The 24567-nt window shown below is 37.9% G+C and overlaps 1 protein-coding gene across 1 annotated transcript in view; it reads right to left on the bottom strand.

The window, feature by feature from the left end:
- The window catches only part of maob (monoamine oxidase B), a 40977-nt gene that overhangs the window by 14978 nt on the left and 1432 nt on the right, over window positions 1-24567 (bottom strand). The window contains exons 2-4 of the mRNA XM_002932792.5: window positions 8634-8728; window positions 7711-7848; window positions 1131-1235 (exon numbers count right to left, since the gene is read on the bottom strand). Of these exons, the coding sequence (XP_002932838.1) occupies window positions 1131-1235; window positions 7711-7848; window positions 8634-8728 (338 nt within the window). The remainder of the gene's footprint in view (window positions 1-1130; window positions 1236-7710; window positions 7849-8633; window positions 8729-24567) is intronic.

The raw sequence follows: 24567 nt of genomic DNA, 5'->3' as shown, positions 1-24567 counted from the left end.
ATAGTACAAACTATGTAAATCTGTCATTAAGCAGTCAGGGCTAATAAATTGTTGGCATAGAAAAATTATCTATGACGTAAAGGTGTCAAAGTTGTTCAAGAAAAAGGTATGGAAGAAGGAGCATGAGAATATACACAACAAACAGAGATCTAATTAAGAAATAGTAAAACAGAAGCCCCACACAGTGGCATGAGGGAATCTGACCAACTTTTAGGAAGATGTTGTTATCTCGTAGGCTAGTGATCAAGGGGGAAGTCAAAAGGAAGGCTTACTGGACAGTTAGGAAGTTAGAGAAAGTGGGCACATTTGGTTTTGTGAGATGATGTGTTCTGTAGTTGCAGCTGGGCTTCTCCATAGGGCTAATCTAATACTGGATACTGGACCTTTGGGTAGGTGACAAATAAAGGGGGTGAAAACTGGTGACATCAAAAGTGAGACAAAGGGAAGAAATTCAAGACATACATAGAAAAAATGATGCAACGACTGAGGAAAGACCGTTAATAGTAAAGAAAATGAATAAAAGGAGAGACAAATGATGTGCTGCATTAAATAAGAAAATAGGGATGTGCAGTAAGGGGGAAAGGTTAGACTGATGGCAACTTAGATGCTAAATGTCAAGGAAGAAAGACATATTGGGGTGAGAAGAATGCGTGAGCCTAAATATCCAGAGAATATGCGACTGCTGAAGTTAATATAAAGTTAAGTAGGTGGGGTTAAAGTTTGGTTTAATTCAGTAGCAAGATAAGATGCAGAAGAAGATGGATGACACAAAAGAGAAAATTAAAGTTCTCTGGAGAAAGGAATGTTACATTTAAGCAAAACAGAGCTAGGTGGGGTCAAGGAATGTTTCAGTGGTTTCTTCCAGAAGAAAGGAAAAGCCAATCTTTTTTAACATCAATTTTCATAAGACCTTGATTCAGTTTCCTCTGACCTCTTCTTTTTTTCTCTATTAAGTATATAACGAATCAGAACTTACCGCTGGGCAAAAACACAACTGGCATTTAATTTCACTAAAAAAATGATCAGTCAAATGATTTAGTCATTTTATATTGGATCCTAAAATACCAAACTCAGTGGTTATAATAAGCTGCATTTATGGGAATTCTCTAATCTCCTTAAGAAAACAGTACCTCTTTTCCCATTTCATCCATTGTTCTCCATAAATTGTTGTAATCCAAATAGACAAATGGGTTTCGCATTGGAGGGAATGAACCATGAAAGGGATATGATTTACCCTGCAGTAAAAAGAGAACAACAGCAGTAATTAAAACACTTGAAATGAATTAATTGGCATTGGCAAATCACAGATGGGTTGGGGTTCACCCTATTTAGCAGGCACTGGTGCAGATTGTGCCTGTTTAGTGTGCAGGTGTAGGCCACCTATTGTATGTCTTGTCTTGTAAATGTGTCCTCTCTCTATTGGTCAGTAGCTTTGATTATGGTTAGATACCCAAAAAACACATACATTGACATATATTTACATATAATTTAGAAGCGGAATTCACAGTGAAAAAATACCAGATATGGGACTGCTTTGATGTTCTTTATACACCCATTACACTGTATTTTAGTAAATAAGGTAAGATCATTTTTCCTCACCCCCACACACAAATTTTAAAAAAATGCTCTTTGGCAATAGTAGAAGATGATTTCAGATTATGTCACAGAGATTAATACCTGCTACTTGATACTGGCTGGAAGGGGGAAAATGATCAATAAAGCTCAGTAGTGCTAACCCCTGGTAGGCACTTTGCTTTGTTGAAATCAATGTATTTTCAGCTCTAGAGCAGAAGAAAAATATAGGCCGAAAATACAGCATGACTCTGGGAACAGGATACTGCTATACCTGCTATACTTCTGAGCAGCATGGGTGTTTGTTATAGCCAAACTTTGGGTTGAAAGCCAGATCTGTACAACCACCTACACATACAGGGAATCATAAAAAAATGAAGCAAGAAGGGGTGGGAACCTTATTATCATGGAGGGGTAAGTTGGTTGATGAGAACGGGAAAAAATTTTGAACTCTTATTTTTCATCTGTCTATACATCTGAGGAGCCAGCTAATGAAGGCTTCCCTTTTAATATACCCAGTTCTAGTAATTTAGCTACTGACGCATGGGTCACTCGGGAGAAATTCAAAAGAGACTTGAACATGTAAAGGTAAACAAAGGTCGAGGACCGGATGGGATTCATCCCAGGGTATTTAATGACGTTAACGCTGTGTTTGCCACTTCACTTCACTTAATTTTTCAGGATTCATTGAGGTCTGGCATGGTGCAAAGAGACTGGCGAATTACTATTGTGGTGCCGTTATTTAAAAAGGGATCCCGTTCTCAGCCTGAAAACTATAGGCCTCTTAGTCTGACATCAGTAGTAGGAAAGCTTTTGGAAGGGGTAATAAGGGATAGGGTACTTGAATACATTGCAGTTCACAATACTATAAGTTTGTGCCAGCATGGTTTTATGTGTAACAGATCTTGCCAGACTAATTTAGTCGCCTTTTATGAGGAGGTGAGTAGGAACCTCGATGCTGGAATGGCAGTTAATGTCATCTACTCGGACTTTGCTAAAGCATTTGATACAGTACCTCACAGAAGCTTAATGATCAAATTAAGGAATATTGGCCTAGAACATATTATTTGTAATTGGATAGAGAACTGGCTGAAGGATAGATTACAAAGAGTGGTGGTACATGGAACATTTTCTAATTGTACCAGTGTTGTTAGTGGAGTACCGCAGGGGGTCAGTCCTTGGTCCTTTGCTTTTTAACTTGTTTATTAATGACCTGGAGGTGGGCATAGGCAGTACTGTTTCTATTTTTGCTGATGACACTAAATTGTGCAAAACTATAAGTTCCATGCAGGATGCTGCCGCTTTGCAGAGTGTTGGAAAACTGGGCAGCAAACTGGAAAATGAGGTTAAATATGGACAAGAGCAAAGTTATGCACTTTGGTAGAAATAATATAAACGCAAACTATCTACTGAATGGTACTGTGTTGGGGGTATCCTTAATGGAGAAGGATCTAGGGGTTTTTGTAGATAACAAATTGTCTAATTACAGGCAGTGTCATTCTGTGGCTACTAAAGCAAATAAAGTGCTGTCTAAAAAAGGGCATTGACTCAAGAGATGAAAACATAATTTTGCCTCTTTATAGGTCCCTGGTAAGGCCTCACCTTGAGTATGCAGTGCAGTTTTGGGCTCCAGTCCTTAAGAGGGATATTAATGAGCTGGAGAAAGTGCAGAGACGTGCAACTAAACTGGTAAAGGGGATGGAAGATTTAAACTATGAGGTTAGACTGTCGAGGTTGGGGTTGTTTTCTCTGGTAAAGAGGTTCTTGCGAGGGGACATGATTACTCTGTACAAGTACATTAGAGGGGATTATAGGCAGATGGGGGGTGTTGTTTTTCCCATAAAAACAATCAACGCACCAGAGGCCACCCCTTTAGATTAGAGGAACGGAGCTTCCATTTGAAGCAGCGTAGGTGGTTTTTTACAGTGAGGGCAGTGAGGAATGCCCTTCCTAGTGATGTGGTAATGGCAGATTCTGTTAATGCCTTTAAGAGGGGCCTGGATGAGTTCTTGAACAAGCATAGTATCCAAGGCTATTGTGATATCTAATAATATCAATGATATCTACAGTTAGTACTAGTGGTTGTATTTATAGTTTATGTATGTGAGTGTATAGATTGGTAGGTGTGGGTTGTGTGTGCTGGGTTTACTTGGATGGGTTGAACTTGATGGACTCTGGTCTTTTTTTTTAACCCTATGTAACTATGTAACTATATAAATTTAGAAACAATAATAAGAAGGGGTTTGGCCCCAGGGGGTTGGAATCCATCTGGAATTTTACAAATGAAAATACTCTTGATATTGCTTGATATTGATATTGCCTTTGAAATGTTTTAATTTGTGATTGAATTGGCCCAGAATTTAAGCCTGATGCCTAATTTAAAAGCCCTGGTATTTTCGTTACTTAAAATTGTGTAGATGATTGTTCAGATGAGGTATCCAAGCAACAAAATTGTCTCTAAGCATTTCTGAAGGTCTGATCAATGGCACAGCTGGTGTCTAAGTCAAATTTAACCCAGTTCTGCTTGAACATAACAAGCAGGAATAGGATTTCATAATAAATTATATATAAATATATATGTATATATGATAAATAAAATATTATATATGTGACACGATTAAATAAAGGTCCATCTTAAGTTTCCTGTCTAGTTTTGACGTTTTCTGAAAATCAAGGTCATAGTTAAAAATAAGGTTCATTGAATTAGAAACAAACCCAGTCTCCAAAACTTGGAATTATTTTTTAAACACCATGTAATTATTCAGCCACAAGCAAGCAGGTGGTGAAAATGCAGGGATAATTGGTATACATAGATCACCGTTGTGATAAAGTCATTTTATATCAAATTAAAAAACACTGAATTTTTAGAAAATATAAAGTATACAATGAATTTAGATCTTAAAGCATATTTCCCTAAAACCAATGTAGTTCAACTACACATAATGGGTCCAATTAACTAGTGTTTGCATTTTGTTCATTTTCACGAATCATATTTTTTAGTGCTGAAAATCTTGGATTATTTACTTGAAAACAGGAAAAACAGGAAAAAAGTAGCAAAACTATAAAAACCATAAAAAACACTAATACAAAACTTTGCCATCTAAAAGCTTTCGAGGTCATATAGAAACAAATGGGAGCTGCCATAGGCAAATCCTTATTTTGTGATTTTTTTCGCTTGTAAGCGTACAGCAATTTGTACAAAAATGAGGATTTCAAGGTTTTTGTATACTTATTAGGCTGTTTAATAAATTACATGGCATTACATGGCATTACATGGCATGGGTTTAGTGAAAATTATTTTTTTTGTGGTTTAAAAAAACACTACAATGAGAAAAGAAAGCCCTGGAGCTATAAGTGCAGGGGCTGCATGACAAGGGATCCGAATGACCAGCAGCCAGATTATACTGGTTTATGTTTAGAGATTGGCAGAACCAGGTGCAACTGTGATTAGGTGAGAAGGAAAGAGTTAAGGCAGGAGAAAGCTGGCCGGGGGGGGGGGGGGGTGGGAGAAAGAGAGGGATGTGATGTCAGAAAAAGAAGCACTCACTTCCTTATCTTCTGAGCAGGTAGAAACATCCCACCCTCCCCCTTTTTACATGTTTTGCAAAATGTCAGAAGTTTCTCTTCTTTTTGTTCTCATATTATCTATTAATAACAGAATGTCGAAATTTTCCTGAATGCATTGTTATATTGTGCTTTCTGTATCTTTATACAGTATAAACTTGAGAGTCAGAATTGTATTTAATTCATGTGACTGCACTGTGGATTGACAGATACAGATGCTACTACTGCTTGTGCTAGGTGACAGCCTGCTTGGATTTCCTATCATCGAGACACTGCAGATCCAGGACTGGCAGCAGGGCTGCTGATTGCTGAACTTCTCTCATGGTTGGTGATGCAGCTCCTGCTGGTAGCAGAGTTTGGGTCCATCCTCTCTGTAGGCAGAGGCAGTCTAATATTCATTCAAGTCTCCAGTGAGGAACGGCAGAGCATAGTAGCGACCTGTTATGGAATTATGGCTTAAGAATATTGCCTTGGGTTAGGCTGGCTGTGCTCATTTCTCCACCTCTGTCTCCTGGTGTTTCATGTATCAGGTATGTAACAAGGGGGTTCAGTGGGGTGCCTCATGGCGAAGGGTCAATTGAGGAATCCTTTTGTCATGCTGATAAACAGGCCTCAATGAGTTAACAGTAGAGTAAGAATGTCTACTTATGTTGGGATTGACAAGCTATTTAACATTTATTGCTGCTGAATTGGCAGCTTGCTTATTTGTAGGAGGGAACTTTATAGACAAATTATTCAACTGAAAATACTGTATAAGCTACTAGATCAAATTCTACCCAGTGCATTGAGTTCTACTAGAAACTTGTATTTACAAGTGGATTGAACGTTAAAGTTTTGCTTTCTAAATGAAAGCGTAAAGTGCAAAGCAAGGTACTTTTATTTGATAGGAATAACATATTAACATGGTTTATTCCTCTGTTTGCAACTACTCTAATAATATGGACAGTATAATTGCCTTACTCTTAGGGGCAGATTCATCAAAATGTGAGTTTAGAGCTTAATACATAAAAACTTAAAACATAAACACCAATGTTCTATTCATTCCTATGGGATTTTTAGAAGTGTATTTTTTAATGGGTGAGACTTAGAACTCACCATTTCATAAATAGGCTTCTGAAAATTCCATAGGAATGAATAGAACATGGGTGAGTTTTTATGTATTAAGCTCTATATTTTGATGAATCTGCCCCTTAGGCTCTGTATTTAAGTGCATTTCTATCTGTGTTTGCTGTGTGGGGCAGTTTTCGGGATCTGCTCCAGCAACACACATGTTGATCTCATCCTTTGCTGCACGACTGTCACCATAGAACAAGAGGCCATTGCGACATACAGAACTAATGGATCAATAGCAATTTTTTCTGCTTTCAGTGTTTGGTCTCTGTTCCTGTGGGTGAAAACCTGGAGGGCAGATTCAAATCAATTTACATGTGAGCTGCTGTGAACTGACAAATGCTGTTTGGAGCCTAAGAGTTTTGCTTATAATTGTTTTTTTCCTAATTTACAGCTTTTTGGGAGGTGCAGACAAATCCATCAAAACATTCAATAAAAATGTTTAGATTTTAAATCTGTGCAGTCAGTTTGAGTTGCTTTTCATGTTACATTCTATGTTTATAAAGCACCATCATATTCTTTAGCACTATACAATACAGGGCTGAATACATGAAACATATATACCAACAGTGCAAGATGCAGGAGAGAGGGCCCTAGTAATTAGAGTTTACTATTTAATGTAGAGAGGTAAATGAGATAAATGAGACACAAGGTTTGGAGATGGACAAAATCAGAATCAAAATCAGAAAAGTGTGAGACATAGCATTGAGCACTAAGGGGCATAGTGTAGGCTGTAAACTAGATTAGGCCAACCTTCTCTTAACATATGTGCTTCCAGTTTGGAGGATTGGGAGAAATTCTGATAAAATTACTAAGGGGCGGGGCATTTACTAACATTTTATTATTTTTTTGATTATTCATATTTTTTTGTGCTAAAACACATATTTTTCATGATTTAATATGGTTTTTGGATTTTTCGAACGCTCCATTTATTGAAAAACATGAAAAAATATTGGGTTTTCACTTTTTTCTGCTTTTTTCCGTTTATGCCTTTTTTTTTTTTTTTAAAAAAAAGCTGTTTTAATAAATAACTTGACATTCGTGGTTTTAAAGAAACCACAAAAATTAGAATGTTGATAAATGGGCCTCAAAATGTGGAAAAGAATTTCAGAATGAGGGGCTTATAAAACAGTGTAAAATAAATTGAGTTGTAAAGGTAAGTTATGCATTTACTTTTACGCCTCCTGATTGTGGTACTTAACACCGTTATTTTACAACATTATTTTTATGGCTTAACGTTAACCCTTTTAAGTCAGTGGGAAAAATCCATATGGCAAATAAATTCCGGTCACAAAAAACAGGGTAAATAAATGACAATATATGATCACACCGAGTCTCATTGTTCCAGCATGGGAAAGACAGTGGTAAATCTGACAGGAGAGATTTTTTTTTACTTAAGCATTGACTATGTCTATGCAGTTCATTCATTTAATATGCAATATGGGTAGGGAACCTTGATCATACCTTTACATGATGGATAAGACGTTGCACCTCATTTACTTTATATGTTTCCACTCCAAATTCTTTGGCTACGCGTAGGATTCGATTCTGAGTTGGCCCCACATATGCTCCTCCGAGGTCAACATATTTGACCTTATCATTCTGGTATGAAAGTAATATATGTATTGGTACAATATTTTTAATTCACAAAAATAGTAAAGAAGCACACAATACCTCTCCCTTCAATATGGAACATACTGCACTGTAGCTATCTATCTTGCATCTACAGTTGAAAATATTCTTGGAGTAGTTGGACAATACAGGGGTTCTATCCTTTACTGTTTTATCATTTTATCAAAATATTTTATTTCCCTTTCTTGTCCCTCATGCCATTTTATCACTAGTGATACTCTCTATTAGCGATGAGTGAATTTTTTTGCCAGGCATGGATTCACAGTGAATTTCACATTTCGGCATTGGCAAATTGTTTTACGATACTTCTGTGAAATTTGCCTTGAAAAAATCAGCATGCACCAAAAATAGGCGCAGGCGAGTCATGAGCAAAAAAAAAAAAAAGACACACAAGACAGATTTGTTCATCACTACTATATACAATACTAGTCTATATTTGCTTATGGCCTGATTTAAGCTGATAGTTTCTACTTTTCATCTCTTCTTTTAGCATTTCACCCTGCACTCAGCTTCCCTCTTCCAAAATCATGCACATGCTAACTAATGCTAACTAATGCTGATAGTGGCTGTTTATGCCAAGGCAAGAATCTGTCAAAACCTCTTGAGAAAAGTACTGAGACTAGTATTCAAAGTAAAGCCAAGCATTTTCTCATATGCTGAAGAAGCCAATAAAATATACATTTGTACATCATACTCTCATATACTGTATATCTACATTAAAATGATTAAATTATGTTAGTATCCACAGTACTTACCCTAACAGTAAATGTTCTTCCTCCAACTCTGTCACGAGCCTCTAAAACTACTACACTCTGTCCCGATTCAACTAGAAGTTTGGCTGCTGTTAGACCTACAGTAAAGCATAAATAAAGCTTTATATTTTTATACATTTGTTGACGAGTATCCATTATCCAATATATACAATATACAATCCATATTCAATCCATATTCCAAGTATACAATCCATATTCAAAAATAGTTTTATGTAGGCTATGCTCCTGTCTACCCCCTTAAAGGAACAGTAACACCAAAAAATGAAAATGTTTTTAAGTAATCATAATACAATGCACTGTTGCCCTGCACTGGTAAAATTTGCACATTTGCTTTAGAAACACTTCTATAGTTTATATAAAAAGTTGCTGTGTAGCCATGGGGGCAGCCATTGAAGCTGGAAAAAGGAGAAAAGGCACAGGTTACATAGCAGATAACAGATAAAACACCATTGTATTGTACAAAACTTATCTGTTATCTGCTATGTAACCTGTGCCTTTTCTTTTTTAAATGGCTGCCCCCGGGGCTACACAGCAGTTTCATTCACTAAACTATAGTAATGTTTCTAAAGCAAATACACCAGTTGCACCAGTGCAGGGCAACAGTACATTATACTGTAGTTCCTTTTATACACTTTGATCTTTTGGTGTTACTGTTCCTTTAAGCCCTAATCCATCCTGAAAGGAGTGCTAAGGCCAAATTATGAATATGACTAGAAATGCTGTATTTAATATACTCAACTTAATAACCTTGAGGTTGAGCAGACCTATAACAGTAATGATACAGGCCATTAAGGATGCCCACAGAACCCCATATTGGAACTTGTTAGGCCATTTTTTAAGTGTCACTGCACATGCTCAGTATGCTCTGGGCAGCCATTAAAAAGTAAAGCTTAGCAGTATTCAGAAACTATCTAGCAAAAAACTGAGATTTACCTCTCAAAGAAGCTGATACTATAGGGATAATTATTTAATTCTGATACAGAATGCACTGGTTTCTGGGCTGCCTTGTAATGTGAATCTCAATTAATTACTTATCAGCCTTTTATCATGAATTTTATATTATAAAAATACTGTATATTGTGAGTCGTTCCATAAGAGCATGTGCTGTGAAGCAATAAAAGAAAATGGGGATCTATTGGGGGTGACCAATTTTCACCACTAAAGTAATGTGGCCTTAGGCTGGTCAGAAGCCCAAAATATAATGTGCAGCGTTGCTAGCCTGCTTGTTTGTTAAGCTTTAGTTTTCCTGTAAGTCCCAATCACTTTTTCTCTAAGAACCACTCCTTTTGGGTCTGTGATTTCAAACAGCTGTACAAAAAAGAGCTAGGAAGCATTAAATACCTCTTTAAAACTCATATATATCATGTAGCACAAGGAATATTACATTAAGGTGTGAACGATATTAATGTGAAGCAACATGCTATGTCTCATTCATTTTAATGTTTTAACATTCAGCCTCTTCTCACCAATGCATGTTGAATATTGCACCTATAGCACAAATGCCTTCTGCTGTTCTAAGTGAGGTTGGCAACTGCTGTAGAGGACTTTTATGATTGCCTTTCTAAGGTAAATATCAATCTTATCTCGCTTTAGATTTTTAATACGAGCCCTCTGTAGCAATTTCCTGTCTTGCCCTGTATAATTCTGACCTTCACAATGAGCAGCTGACATGTAATAACCACACATATTTGTATTGTAAAGTGCAGATTCATGACATTTGTCTCAAAACAGAAGAGTACAAATTCCAGTCATAAAACACAAGGTTCATTTTTTTATAGGAGATTTGTTTTTCTGCCAAGTGAGCATTTTCCACCAAATGGTGAGAGAAAAAAAATGAAATAAAAAGGAAGTGTTTTTTCCAAAATGATGACTTTGGATGCTATTAACAGCTGACAAAAGCATATGGTAAATACTGTATTCAGTTTCTATACAAAACAACTCTATTAATTATTATCAGATTATCTTCAATCCTTTTATTATAATTAGAAGAACTGTTTCTTTATTTTTATTTTCTATTTTATGAGTAAAAGTGAAGCAAGTGAATCACAAGCATCTCTTCCTACATTCAGTGTTTATAGGTGTTTGCTTTTTGTGCTGGTGCAACACATATGCCCTGGATTAAACATTATAAGAAGGATATTAAATAGAGATTCATATGTATAAATACCCAATAATTTGCAGCCGTCCTGACCTTGATAGCCCTAAAATAGAAGCACCAACCCTACTGTTAGAAACTGGCATATCTTAGTGTGTCAAATGGAGATATTTGTGGAGATCTAGGGCCATGGCAAACTAAGGGGTATATTTATCATGCTGTTCAAAAAGTGTGATGTTGCCCAGGGCAACCAATAAGCAATTAGATTGCAACAGTTAGAAAACCCAAGCAAAGCATCTGATTGGCTGCCATTAGCAACATTGCCGGTAATGTTTTACTCCACAGCATGATAAATATACCCCTGAGAGAGTGCTTGCATTTTGTCTGCCATGTTTACTGCTCTTATGTGCACATCATTAAAATACACATAATTACCTCCATTGACTTTTTGGAGAATTGCTTTAAAGCTCAGTGGCACTTATCAGGGGATTCTGATCTTTAAAATGCAAAATACACAAGATCTCTCCATGTCCATAGCCCTTATGGGACTTACATATGTAACTGCATAAAAGAAGGTTCTTTCTCCCCTTCCCTTTGCCCCCCTTTATAATGAGCAAGTAAAGTATTAAAGCTGTATGAAGTATTCCACCATTTTATAAATAGGCCCCCTGAGCATAATTAACAGTACGGATGCGTGTAATGCAAAAAGACTTGGCATTCGAGTAATGATTAAGGGATACATTTCAATCAGTCCTCTTACTGATTACAACCAATGAGGCATTGGTTTTTACATTAGAACAATGCACAAAATTACAGCAAATATTTTATTTTGTTACTTTTGGGTTATTGAACTTGCCTGTGTTACCCACATCTTTTCAAAATACTGAATACTTTGCTTTAACTTGTGGATAAAATATAAATAGATACTATACAATGTATATATATATACAATGTATATATACTATAGATTCAAATGGTTAATTAAAGGGTTAGAGTCTCTCTACCAAGAGCTTACAATCTAACTGAACGTAAGTGCAACTTACAAATAATGTAAATGTATATACAATATACAAGAGTTAGTTAAGTGCCAAAGTAATTAAGTGCCAATAGTGGGCAACTTGGTGGTTGTAAGCCATTGCAAGGATGTGCCCTTCTACTTGTACTGGGCTGGTTTGAATATATAGTTCTCTTATGCCTCATGACTGGTTAATGCTGCTGGGAACTCTTGATATCAGTTCAAGCATTAAGTTTAACATCCCCAAAATATACTATATAAAGGTTAAAACACAAACACACACTTAAATACATTTTTCAACTTAAATCTAGTGGTTTCCTAGTGATATATATATTTTTTAATATCCGTCTTGTCTAACTTTTAAAAATTAGTGCATTGTAAAGAAATAATTAAATGAATAACCTCAGCCTTATTTAATTTTATAGGTATTAAATTACATTTCCTCGTATTACCTTTATTGACACTTGGGGCAAGCCGTATTTTTGTATCAGACTAATGGCCGGTGCAGCGTTTGATGCCAAGGGCGACTAGTGGCTTAGCCTTAATTGAATAATGCTTCAAGACAAGCCTATTATAACTGTCCTTTAGTATCACAAAAGACTATTACATTAATTAAGAAGAATGGCCGTTGCAGAAGCTAAAAGTAGAAGAAAACAATGAGCGTGCCTTACATTGTCATTAAACTGAGAGGTACAGGATACATTTACTGTGGATACAACACTAACCATTTGCATAACAAATGTAACTCATAGACACAAGTGTACAGCTGGGAATGCCTGCCTATTATCTTCTAATCTATAATTACGATACAGCAGCTTGTAATTTATTGTCTCCATTATGCCTGAATTGTCTGCCATTCTGTTATTATCACACCTTCCAGGAATATCTAAGATGGCAAATATGTGTCCACCCCAAGTCTGGCCTTCAGACTGGGCATTGAACTTATGTTAATGTAAATGTTATTAATCGTTTCAGTTAGGGAGTGTGCCAAGGTAATAAACTATAGTAGTAGCCACACTTTCTTATATAGGGATATATGGTGAGTTTTCACTCAGTTCAATAATTGTAGAGAGCTGCCGAGGTATAGAGTCTTGTAGCAGGTGCTCTCTCCTTTGAAATCTTATCTGTAAAAGCGTTCGCTGAGGTAGAATAACCATGCTCTTTGAGCCTGACAAAATTAAAACATGGAGAGAAAGTGTGCTGAGGAATAATCCTAGGTAGTAAGCACGCTCACTTAGAAGCATTCTTATGCTAGAGGGCAGCCTTGAGAAACCAAGAAGGCACACCTTGCTGAATAGTTATTTTTGGTTATATCCCTCCAGGCAGCAACAAACGTTGCCAGGTCTCAAATAGCTATCCCTTTATTGTAAATGTTATCCATACTTTTGTTCTAATTAGTAACAAATAAGAGTTATGTTTTAAAATTAGTAAGTGCCCATTTTCAACAATGTGTCCTTTCTATTGTATCGATTGACCATTCAGTCCACATTGGGCTCCCCTGTTGGCGTGGTGCCTTGGTATTTCTATTCTGGGCTTTCAGTAATGTCAGGTGGAATAACTTTAAATTAATTTTGACCCTAACTGGCCTTTAGGCTGGGTCGCAAACCATAACTTGTTAACTTATAACAGCAGACTGTTTAGAGCAGTATGTTTAGAGAAGAAGTATCTATTAAAAGTCAAGAAGATAGAATGAGCAACATCCTAGTTAATTATGGCAGCTGCTCAAGAATTTCAACAAAGTTTTTTCTCACAAATTCTTAAACTGTTTGGGACTGTGTTTGCCATGATGTTCCCCTTATCTCCTATCTGTCCCCTTTACATTTGTCGTTATTCCATTCTATCTCTTAAAAATAAAACAAACATAAACAGCAAACTCTATCATTCAGATGGAATTCGAACTACTGTTGTTACTTGCTTGAGACTGCATTATCCCCTAGGTAACCCTAAACATTGGTTTGCAGAGTTTGGAGTATGGTCCATCTGCAACTCATGATACAGGCCAGCTGTTCTTATACTACAGTGGAAAGAAATGCAGTAGATAAGGTAGGAAGCAAGATCTCAAAAACATGATCAGCTTATGTAGTATGGAAAAAGTGCTTTACAAATTCTGTTGGAATGGACCAGTATTGCATTTCTATTGAATGAGAAATGTGTATCTAGTTCTGGCACTCTTTGGTCCCAGAGATCTCTTGTGCATGTTTTCAGGCTGGAAAGCAACAGAACCAGTGTGGTCCTACATTTCCCAGACTTATTAAAAGTCCTTTTAATGATCCAGTGCCTTAGGAATACAACATCAAAACAGGTTTCTGTACAAAGGTACCCTGTGCTTGGAAAATAATTTACTTAGGTAATTGCTCAGTTTCTTTTAAGTTATTTAAATATATTAATTGTGTCTGGTGCTTCAAATATAGTTATGTCTAATAATTCACATCAGTGGAGCTTACAATCAAAGGTTGAACTACCATACAGCAGAACCCACAGATGCGGGGGTACAGGACCACAGGTCTGCTGTAAGGTAGACCCCACCCCAGCTCCATCTGGCCACAAGCCACAAACAAAGTGAGTATTTGGGGGAAAGTCTGCCACTGATTACAGTCCAATTAATGAATAAACAATATAATATTTATAGTCACCAAGTGAAAAATACTATTCTGGCCAAACTTGAAGTGGACAATATTGGGCTGGCCTTGGGGTCAGACGATTGACCCCATAGCAACAGAAACGCAGACCATCAGGCAGGCCCCTCAAATTACCCAATAGATAAGCTGTCAACTTGGTCGCAAAGGGCAGAATATATGGCACATTCTGCTAAACTGGTTTTAAACATTTTCTTCACTGTCACAAATGGGTTAATAAACATGTTAAAAATGTAACTGTTGGGAATCCTTCAGAATTCCTAGATATTGAAATAAGCCCTTAGGAGTAGTGATGAGCGAATCTGTCACGTTTCGCTGAAAAATTTACTAAACTGCAAAAAAATTTGCAAAACATGGGCACCCGCAACTTGTTTGAAGCGCCCCTTTTTTACGCGACTGGGGATTTTCCACGGCAACATTTTGCTGAAATTTTGCTAAACAATTCGGCAATGGCGAAATTTGCTTATCACTACTCAGGAGTTAATGAAAGCTAGGTGCTTCCATTTCCTCACATAACTGGGCCATAACATATACAGATGAAGGTAGAGCGCTTAGGTATGATAAATTAACAATTTATATAAATCCACACTCCTAGTTATAAAGTATATAAAGATGTATAGTAAAAATACTTATTGTCAAATAAAAGTGCATTTTTGTGGGTAGTAATATATAAAGATAATAGACCGGCTTGATTTTTCACTTTCTTCAATGTATATATACATTTTAAAGACAGAATGAGAACATTTAGATGACCAAAGCTTTGATATAGTATACAGCCTGATGGGTTTGTGGAGAGGAATAGTTCAACACATCGCTTCATAGGATTAAGTGCAACTGCCATTTCCCTCTGTTTTATCGGACAGAATTATGTTGGGCCATATCTGATGTTGAAAGCAAGAGGCATAATGCAGACATAAGCTCAGATCATCTTACAAAGCGATTTTTGCCTGGGGTTCTCCTAAGTTGCTATGGCAACTTTAAACCATGATGTATCCACTTAAAGTCATGATGACAGGAGTCTTTCTGTTGTTGCATCTTTCTCTATGCTTCAGATGTACCAACTCACAGACCCACTAGTGGATACTAGGTTTTTGTTTATCTAATTATTTAATTGGCTTTTTTAATGTTTCATCTAAACATCAAAACATAATTTGATCTTGGCATGAAATGCTAGCTGCTTGAAAGGATTTTTCCTTTAGATTTCTTAAAATAATTGATAATATATAAAAGCAGATTGCAGATCTCTGCAGATTACAGTGCTGTATAGTCTACATTTTGGTAGCAGGGGGACTAACTAATAAACTGTTGTGTTCTTCCCTGGAATTAAGCTGCTTTGTTTAGAAAAATAACAAGGGGTAGAACAAATCAGCTTTATTCCCATCACTGCTTGTTTGGTTGCAGCCCTGGGCTTAGGGTTGCCACCTTTCCCCTTTTAAAAGCCGGGCAGAGGGGTGGGTTGTGACATCCAAGGGCAGGATACCGACATCATTTGTGGAGCTGTGACATCACAGGGGCAATCTGCAATTGTCTGTCCGGCTTTCCAAATTAGAAAGACCAGGCAAGCAGTTGTGGCCCAGACAGCCCTTTTGAAAACCAAACTGTCCGGGTCAAAACTGGACGGGTGGCAACCCTACCTGGGGTTGGCAATAGCACACAGAGTGATAGCAAGTGGCAAAATGCTGGCAATTGCCCCTTCTTAGAGTTTCATGGTAATCACCCTGACCCTGCTGGTGCAATAGCTGGTCTGGTGATTATCACGTGGAAAGGCAGCAATGAGCCTCCCCCTCAGTACACTAGCAGGGTCCAGGTGATCACCATGAAGGGGTAGTTCACCTTTTTTTCATGTGGAGTAGACTGTAATAATATAAGGATTGTTACAATTTGTCCAATTAGCTTAATTTTTTTAAAGAGTCCCTCTTACTCTAACAACCAGACTGTGGTTTAAATTAGGCACAGGGCACCTCAAGTTTTAAATCCAATCACATGCTTGCTGGGCCTCGTGCACTCCCTACTACCAAAGACAGCCTCGAGATCACTTATGAGAGCTCTGCTATTCTATGCTAAAAAAAACTGTGGCCCTACACTGGATGGGTCCCCTACCTCCTACTTTAAATAAATGGATAAAATTGATTAACTCACAACTGGAACTCTACAGGTTAACATACCTAGCCAGAGGATGCCCACTAAAGTTCGAGAAGATTTGGAACCCATGGTTGGAGTCTCCAGCAACAACTGTCTAAAGCACCACAATACGCTCTCCATTCCCTACTTCCCCTCCTCTCTTCCCTCCTTCTCTCTTTCTTCCTTCTATCATTTCTCCTGTTTATAAAAAACTCAATAAAAGTTGACTATTAAAAACAAAATTAGGCACAGGGCAAACCAGCTTAGAAGTTTAACACAGTTTGGCCAGTCTGCCAGGCAGTAAATAAAACTGCTCTCACTTTAAAAGTAACATGACGTAAAGCCTGACTGAATATCATTACGAAGTGCAGTATTTAGGCTAATCTGATTCTTGTAAATAGTGCTTGTATACAAAAGATCCTGTATTAGGTTAACCATTGCCCAAACAGCTCTTGAGGACAAATGTAATCTCCAGGGTTCCATGTAATGTATAAGTTATGGTAAGGTTAAAAGGTAGCCAAGAAGCACCCCACTGCAAGGAAAACATTGGTGTTCCTAATAAATGCACTCTCTTATACAAACTTGCTTAATGAATTCTGGGCACAGACATATAGTCCCACATATTTCCATTTTGCTGACAATGCACTCTGAACACCAATTTAAAGGACATGTAATCAAAGAGGGAAGACAGAGAAGGCCCCTGATTTTTTTCACATTTTTACATCAGTGGCTGAATGAATGTTAAAAGTCTTTAACTAGACAGTGTGCAGTGTTCCTATTCTTTAATTTGCGCTTTACTGTACTCCTTCCAATTTCCCTTTTAAATCATAGGCATACAGTTATGCTGAACTCTGCCGCTGCAATAGCAGGTCAGGTGAATATTGCTCCAAAATACAGCGCTGGGCATTGTATATTGTGATACCATGATATGGTCAGTGTGATTATCATAAAAGTCTGTGAAAGGAAACTTTCCTTCTAAGCAAGAAATCATGTGGGCAACAGAATGTGCCATGTACTATTGTGACATTTCCCTACTAATGCAGCATTGCTCACAATTGGAACACTGATGGTACATCTGTTATTGATATACCTTCTGACTCTTCTGAAGGATACAGTCCATCAGTAAGAAGAGGATTTGCCAGTAATACAGCCAGAAAAAACTTTTCTCCTTTATATATATATATATATATATATAAATACAGGAGCAATGCAGGCCAGCACTCACGGGACTTTGACTTTGGTTTTTTTATTAATCCGATGTTTCAGTTCCCAACAGGAACTTTCATCAGGGAAAAATGTATATATATATATTTTTGTATGATGTATATATATATATTTTTGTATGATGTATATATATATTTTTGTATGTATTATTGTGTTGTCTTATCTCACTTTTAAATAGGACACTTATAAAAGACAAATCCTTAGGGCCCATTAGCAGCATGCAACAGAACTCAGTTTAAACATCCTTACAAAGTGTGCATACTAGAGGTATGGCATCTAAAGGTATCTTATATTTTTAGGCAACTGAAACCTTACCATTAATGATGAGCAAAAATTTGTGAAAACTACAGAAAAAAATCCCAAAATAGCACACTGGGGTCAATGGGCATTATTTCACCACATAATTTTCTTGCCCCAAATGCATTGAAGTCAATGAACATTTTTTTCTTGTGCCAAATGCATTAAAGTAAATGGTCATTTTTTCTCATGCACTGAATGGCTTTTTTTATCCACATTATTCTTGCACCAAATGTGTTGGAGTCAATGGGCATTTTTTTTCTTGCATTTTTCCCATGCTTTCAGCAAAACAAAAAGCATGGGAAAACACAGATTCATAAAAATTTTCAGTACACAAATTTATCTGCAAAACAGGTTTGGGCGAATAGATTCGCTTGGCCCCACTCACCACTCACACCCTAAGGATAATGATCATTGTTGGTTCATGTGGCTGTTCATAATGTTATTGAGTAAAAAATATTCTGTCTTCCACACGTGGAGCGGTGACAGGTGGACCTCCATGCAAAACTTCTCATCAGTTAATGTACTGGCACCCCATCCAGAGCCTTCCCTCAGTCCCCCAAGTGCACCACTTGGGAACCCAATAATGTGGCTGTTTTCTATACCTTCAAGTCCTCTTCTCAGGATCATGATACCTAGCATGCGCAGTTAAAGCTAGGTCTGCATTGGCTTCAATGGGGCATACTTCCCTTAGACGATTGCCAAGAAGAAGACCTGAAGCAGAGCAAGATGGTGATCACTGCTTTACAGAATAAGATACAGAAAATTGCTGGGTTTGGTGGGTCCTATGTGGTGTGATTTGGGATAGTTGCCAGGAAGGCTCTGTGGACCCAGTTATTACTAAGGCATTTGTATTCCTAGTCATAGTACAGGGTATGACTGTCTTTTATTGAATTTGATAAGAACCTTGCACTGTTACTCTCTTAATAATTTGCAAAGTCATATTCAAATGTATTATCCAAGGGTCAGGATTCTCAGCTTGCCTAGCAATGATTAAACAAGTCATATAGGGTATGGCCTAATTGTATTCAAATTAATCTTACAAGGTTTTCATGTACAAGAAAGCAGTTTTAATCCCCACACATTATAAATCAGATCACTCCATACTGCGTTTAATGCTTACTGGCCTATGTAGGGAGTCAAAAGCTTTAGTGATATCTGACCAGGGTTTAACCAGATATCTAAAATTGTTGAATGTTTTATTTAGTTTCCCTTCTGTTCTTGACTAAGTTGCAATCATGTTACAGCCTGTTACAGAAAAGCTACAACTTTTCATGGCTGTCACAGGCTTACAGACAGGCCTGTGCCATTTGCACATTCCCCGAGACAATCCAAAATAATGCTGCAACATCAGGCTCTTTTGGGGCTTATTTATGAATACCTGGGCAGTAACCCATAACAATCAATAAGTGATTTTTTTTGTAGCCGGCTGCAGGTAGAACAAAGAAACTAAAACTTTGATTGCTTGCTGTAGGTTACGCCAAGGAACAAACATATCCAGAGTGCGCCCATGGGTATTTTCACGTTCTGAGGATTAGTTATGTGCGGGTTGACCCTCAACCAGCAGGACCTAGGTGTTTAGTTCAGATTGGTTAGGGTTAAACTTTGGACGACAATTGGGGGTTCAGGTTGGGTGCAAGCATGCGCTCAGTAGTGTACAGAGCAGAAAAATGTGGGTAAGTGTAAGTGCAGGTTCTACAGATGCAATATTTTGTGGTTTAAGGTTTTGCATGTTAGGGTTGGGTGCAGGTTTTTCCTGACATCACTACTGGGGATATCTCTTATATTGGTTTGTGTTTTTAAGCTTTTTGGCCAGATAATACATATAGAACTAGAACCTATTTGCCTGTTTACGTGTAGCCTTAAAATAGCTTCAAGGAAATAACTAATGAATATCACAAAATTGCTTGCATTAGTATAATGAAAAGTCAATACCAATATAAGTCACAAAGTTTGCCCAGGTGCTGTAACCCATAGCAAGCAAAGAAAATGTTTGTTTTTAAACTGGTGACCAGTAAATGCTGCCTGCTGATTCGTTGCCATACTGTAGGTGAATAAAAGTGGCCAATTACAGAGGTTGTTCACCTTCAATGCTCTCAGTGAGAAAATCCATTTTCCCTAAAATAAAGTCACAGCCAATAAGAGTTAGGTCTGCTGCCAGTAGTATGCGTGACATCATATAAGGAAGTAAAAAGGCAACTGTAGTGCTTATAGGGACCCCCCCCCCCCCAGGCTCATTGATGCAGTCCTTGCTCTGACTTCTCATATCCCCTTCACTACAGTGGGATAATTTGGCCCTAGGGCCAAATGATTGCATTAGCATGATATTGCGCACCCAAGATGGGCATATCTAGGGAAAGATTGGCGACCTCACCAAACGAGCAAATCTTTCCATGTATGGCTACCTTAAACCTTGTTTGATAAACTTGTTGAAATTGTTTTTTGCATAATTTTCTTATTGTCTATTGACTGCTCTGCACAGTGTATAACTAAAATACTAAGAATCACCTACATTGCCACAAGCGTGATTCAAACACAAATGTAGACATTAATCAAACATGTCTAACTGTTGGAGATTTCTCTCTTATTTACTCAAATTAATTGGCTTCTGTGATTACAATCTATGAATCTCAACACTACATTACAAGCTGAGTGATACCCAATGAAATATAATGAATATGTGTGGCTTAATGCAGTGTGTGATATGCTCTGTGTTTGATCAGCTGCTGTACCATGACAAAGATATAACATTCAAATGTTATCATAAAGAAATTAAATGAAAGTATTTTACTTATCAGTGACTGTGTGTATGTGTGGCACAGAGCAAACCAGTGTGTTATTTTATAGAAAAGGGAACATCTTAGGCCCAGACATTTGCCAATCCTATTGTCAACAGGCAGAGCACCTGATAGCAGGCTAAATGTGCTTGGAACTGTGGATCAACAACAGCTGGAGGGCTGTGAGTATGAAATCACTGATGTATAGTGTCTTTTCCTAGATAAACAAGCAGCACATCCCCCATCCATTAAGAACTGGCTGTCACAGTGTTTCGCAGCACACACCAGGCAGTTGGATGCAAAGCACCTGTACATCTTTGATGTTATAATGTATTTAGAGAAGAAACATACAATTTCCACATTAAAGGAAAAATCAGTATAATTATTAGAAAGGTTTACAGTCTACTACTATATATATTCTTCTCCCAATTTATGTTTTTGTTATAGATAATCCTAATCAGGGGAGCAGAATTCTATCCCCCGGCCATACTGGAATGGACATTATGATGTCGCCACCATGTCCCCCAGGAGTTTTCGGGGGGACATTTTGCTAGTGCAGCGAACCAAAACTGAGATTAAAAAAATCCCATTTCAGCTCTTAAAGTTACGAGGAGTGGCTTTTTGCATCCCCTGATAACACATGGGGCACTGCCACCTGAGGCAAGATTCTCACCTTGCTTCATGGCAGCAGTACCCCTGATTCTTACACTTTAATGGAGCAATCCCTCAGTGGTCAAATTATCATGGCTTATTTACTAAGAAACGGTAAAATACAATATTCAAAAGAACAGCACAAAGCCCACGTTTATAAGCCCATTATGAACCTTGCCACTTCTTAGAGACAACCCCTCTCAGTTTGTGGTATGTGGCTGCAATATACAGCGCTGGCACATAGATGGCACATGCCTTTTTAAATCCTTCTCGATACACAAGTCATTCTAGATCAGAGGTGGGCAGACTTTCTCCATTGGCGATAGACCAATGACTCCTTCTTCCGCAGCATATGTACGCATTCACGCCGCACTTCCGCATCCCCTGGCATCATCGCGGTCCACCAGAAATCCACAGGGGATCGACTGGTGGACCGCGATTGACGTCTTGGCCACCCCTGTTCTAGATACATTAGTCAGGAGCACTACGAGGAAAATGGCATCAATTACATATAGTTCTCTATTGCCCTTGCACCCATAGGGTCACTTTTCTTGAAATGTGGCAAAAAAACCCCACAAATTCAAATATATGCAAGAATAATTTGTAAAACCTTGGATAGTCATTAAATATAAAGGAAAAAGAGAAATCCCTAAAAAAAATGTGGCAAGTAAAATCTGGTGAGTTTTTATAAAAGTCAATGGGAATTGTTCAAGAGAAAAAAACACTATTTCAAAAAACAAAGAGTTGTGTACATTTTGTTGCTCAGCCTAGAAGATTGATAAAGTCCGACCCTGGTGCAGAGAGTAGTAGTACAAGGAATAAGCAGGTGCTCAATCCTATGTCCCTTCACATTACAGATCTTGGTGCAATTAAGAACTAGACTAGGGTTGCCACCTGTCCGGTTTTCGAAGGGTTGCCCAGGTCAAAACCTCCTGCCCGGTTACCCACATTAAGAAAACTGGGCAGGACTCATTAACATTGACGTGGCGATTGGCCAATTGTGATCGCTGCGTCATAGCCCCGCCCCGTGACTTTAAGACCCCACCTTCTTCTCGTTCCATAATTTCATGGCCCTGCCTCCTGTGACATCACCCTATCCCCTGCCCGGCTAAGAAAGCCGGCACAGGTGGCAACCCTAAATTTGACAAAGTTGTCTATTCCAACTTGTCATAGTTATACCCATTGAAGAAAAAAAAAAAAAGGAACACTTATGGGTGGCAAGTTGTTACCCCCCCCCTTCCCCCAGGGATTCCAGTCGATTACCTGTTACCCCAGGCTGGATTCTTTCTATAAAATGCTGTAGCTCGGGATACTATTCACTACGCACTACTGTTTTCGTTATTCCTTTGGTGTCCCCTGAACACATGCACATAACAGAAAAAAACATCTCTACTGCATGCACTTGCCCAAGCATGACAATGACACTTGGAAGAGGGGAAGAATATGGCAGTGCAGCACTCATTGAACAGTACTTCTTTCTGGTGAATTTATTCAGAGAAAAGGAGCACCAGCCTGGAGTAGCAGGTAGTCAATTAGAGTGCCACCCATCCAGTTTTAATAGCTTTTCTAAGGGCTGTCCGGGTCAAAACTGCCTGTGCAGTTCCATTAGGAAATCTGGACAGGACTCTGTACTGAATGATGTGGTGATTAGCTAATTGGCAATGGCCCCGTTATTGTAGTGCCATTGTGATAACCATGCCTGTTAAACCCTAACCTCCTTCCTTCCCCTTTGTCACCATTCCCATCTCCTAACTGAACTTCACAAGCAGGAAATTGGATGATCTGATCTCACTATGGAAGTGCATCCAGTCCAGCGGAGGGTGGTATAAGTGTTGCCATTTTGGCTGGATCCTTGCAGCACTGATATCCAAAATTAATCTCTACTGCATAGAAACGGGATGGCTTTTATGGCTTACACTAGTAAATTATAGTGACATTAAAACACTTTTCCAGCTGCACCAAATCTAATAAGATAGCACAGTATCTTGTATGAGGTGTGACACACTTATTCACTCTAATACCAAATAGGGTTAATTTATTGAATCTACATTCATCCTAATGTTATTAATAAAGTCACTTAAATGTAACAATACATGCTCCTTTATACTTGCATCTTTCAACTAATTGGTGGTTGCATCTGCTTTGCTGAATAAAGTACATGGAAACCAGGGAGCCCTGAATCTTTTAAGATACTGAATGCACAGCAATATCATTTAAGGGCCCTTATGGGCCCCCTAAACTTTGTGAATATTACATTTTTATGAAATGCTTATCAGTTATACCACCTAGGCCACCAGTAGTTGCAGTGTCGGCTTCTTCTATAGTTAAGTCCCTGAAAGCACTGAAACATATCTTAAGCCAATTTATTTTTGTATTATTAATCTATCTAATCGAATAATAAAACAATAAACTGCATTGATTTGATTACATCAGGCTTCTCACAGATGATTTTAATTTAAATTCCAGTTAGTTGTCATATACTTTATACAGGAAAGCAGAAGCACTTGCTATATTCCAACTTCTCAGTTACCTTATATTAACTGCAATGCCTTTCAGTGTTACCTCTCAGTTACTTTCAAAGCTAAATTTTACTGGTATCCCTACTTTAGGTACACACTAGCACTACATTCTTTGCTGGAATGAAAACTACCTTTCTGGCATACTCTCTATTATTTCCTCTTAGGGCAATGGCATATGAGGCTACTTCAGATGCTCTAAGCACCATGGTTTTAGTAGCCTGAAAATTCAGCTCCATACTTTCCTGCATTAAAAGTCTACATTAGTCTGCTTTCCACAAACACAATTGTCCTACAAATCGTAAATGACATGAGCAGTACAAGTGACTTTGGTCCTACTTTCAAACCCATATGGTCAACATAAAGTGAACTTAGAGATAATGGTGGCATTTGTTTAGTGAAAATGATCTGTGCGTGATGTTAAAAGTGCAGACTAATCAAGACGAATCCAGGGATGGGGATCTGGTGGTATTTTACTATTTGTAGGGTAGGGGTCAGAGTGCAAAAAACATTATACTGTATATCCTAAATAAAACAAGTCTTATTTGGTATTAAGATGCTGTTTTTCCTGCAAGCCTGTTGAC

Source organism: Xenopus tropicalis, chromosome 2 (genome assembly GCF_000004195.4).
Source record: "Xenopus tropicalis strain Nigerian chromosome 2, UCB_Xtro_10.0, whole genome shotgun sequence".
Taxonomy (NCBI): domain Eukaryota; kingdom Metazoa; phylum Chordata; class Amphibia; order Anura; family Pipidae; genus Xenopus; species Xenopus tropicalis.
This window is presented reverse-complemented; position numbering and strand designations above follow the sequence as displayed.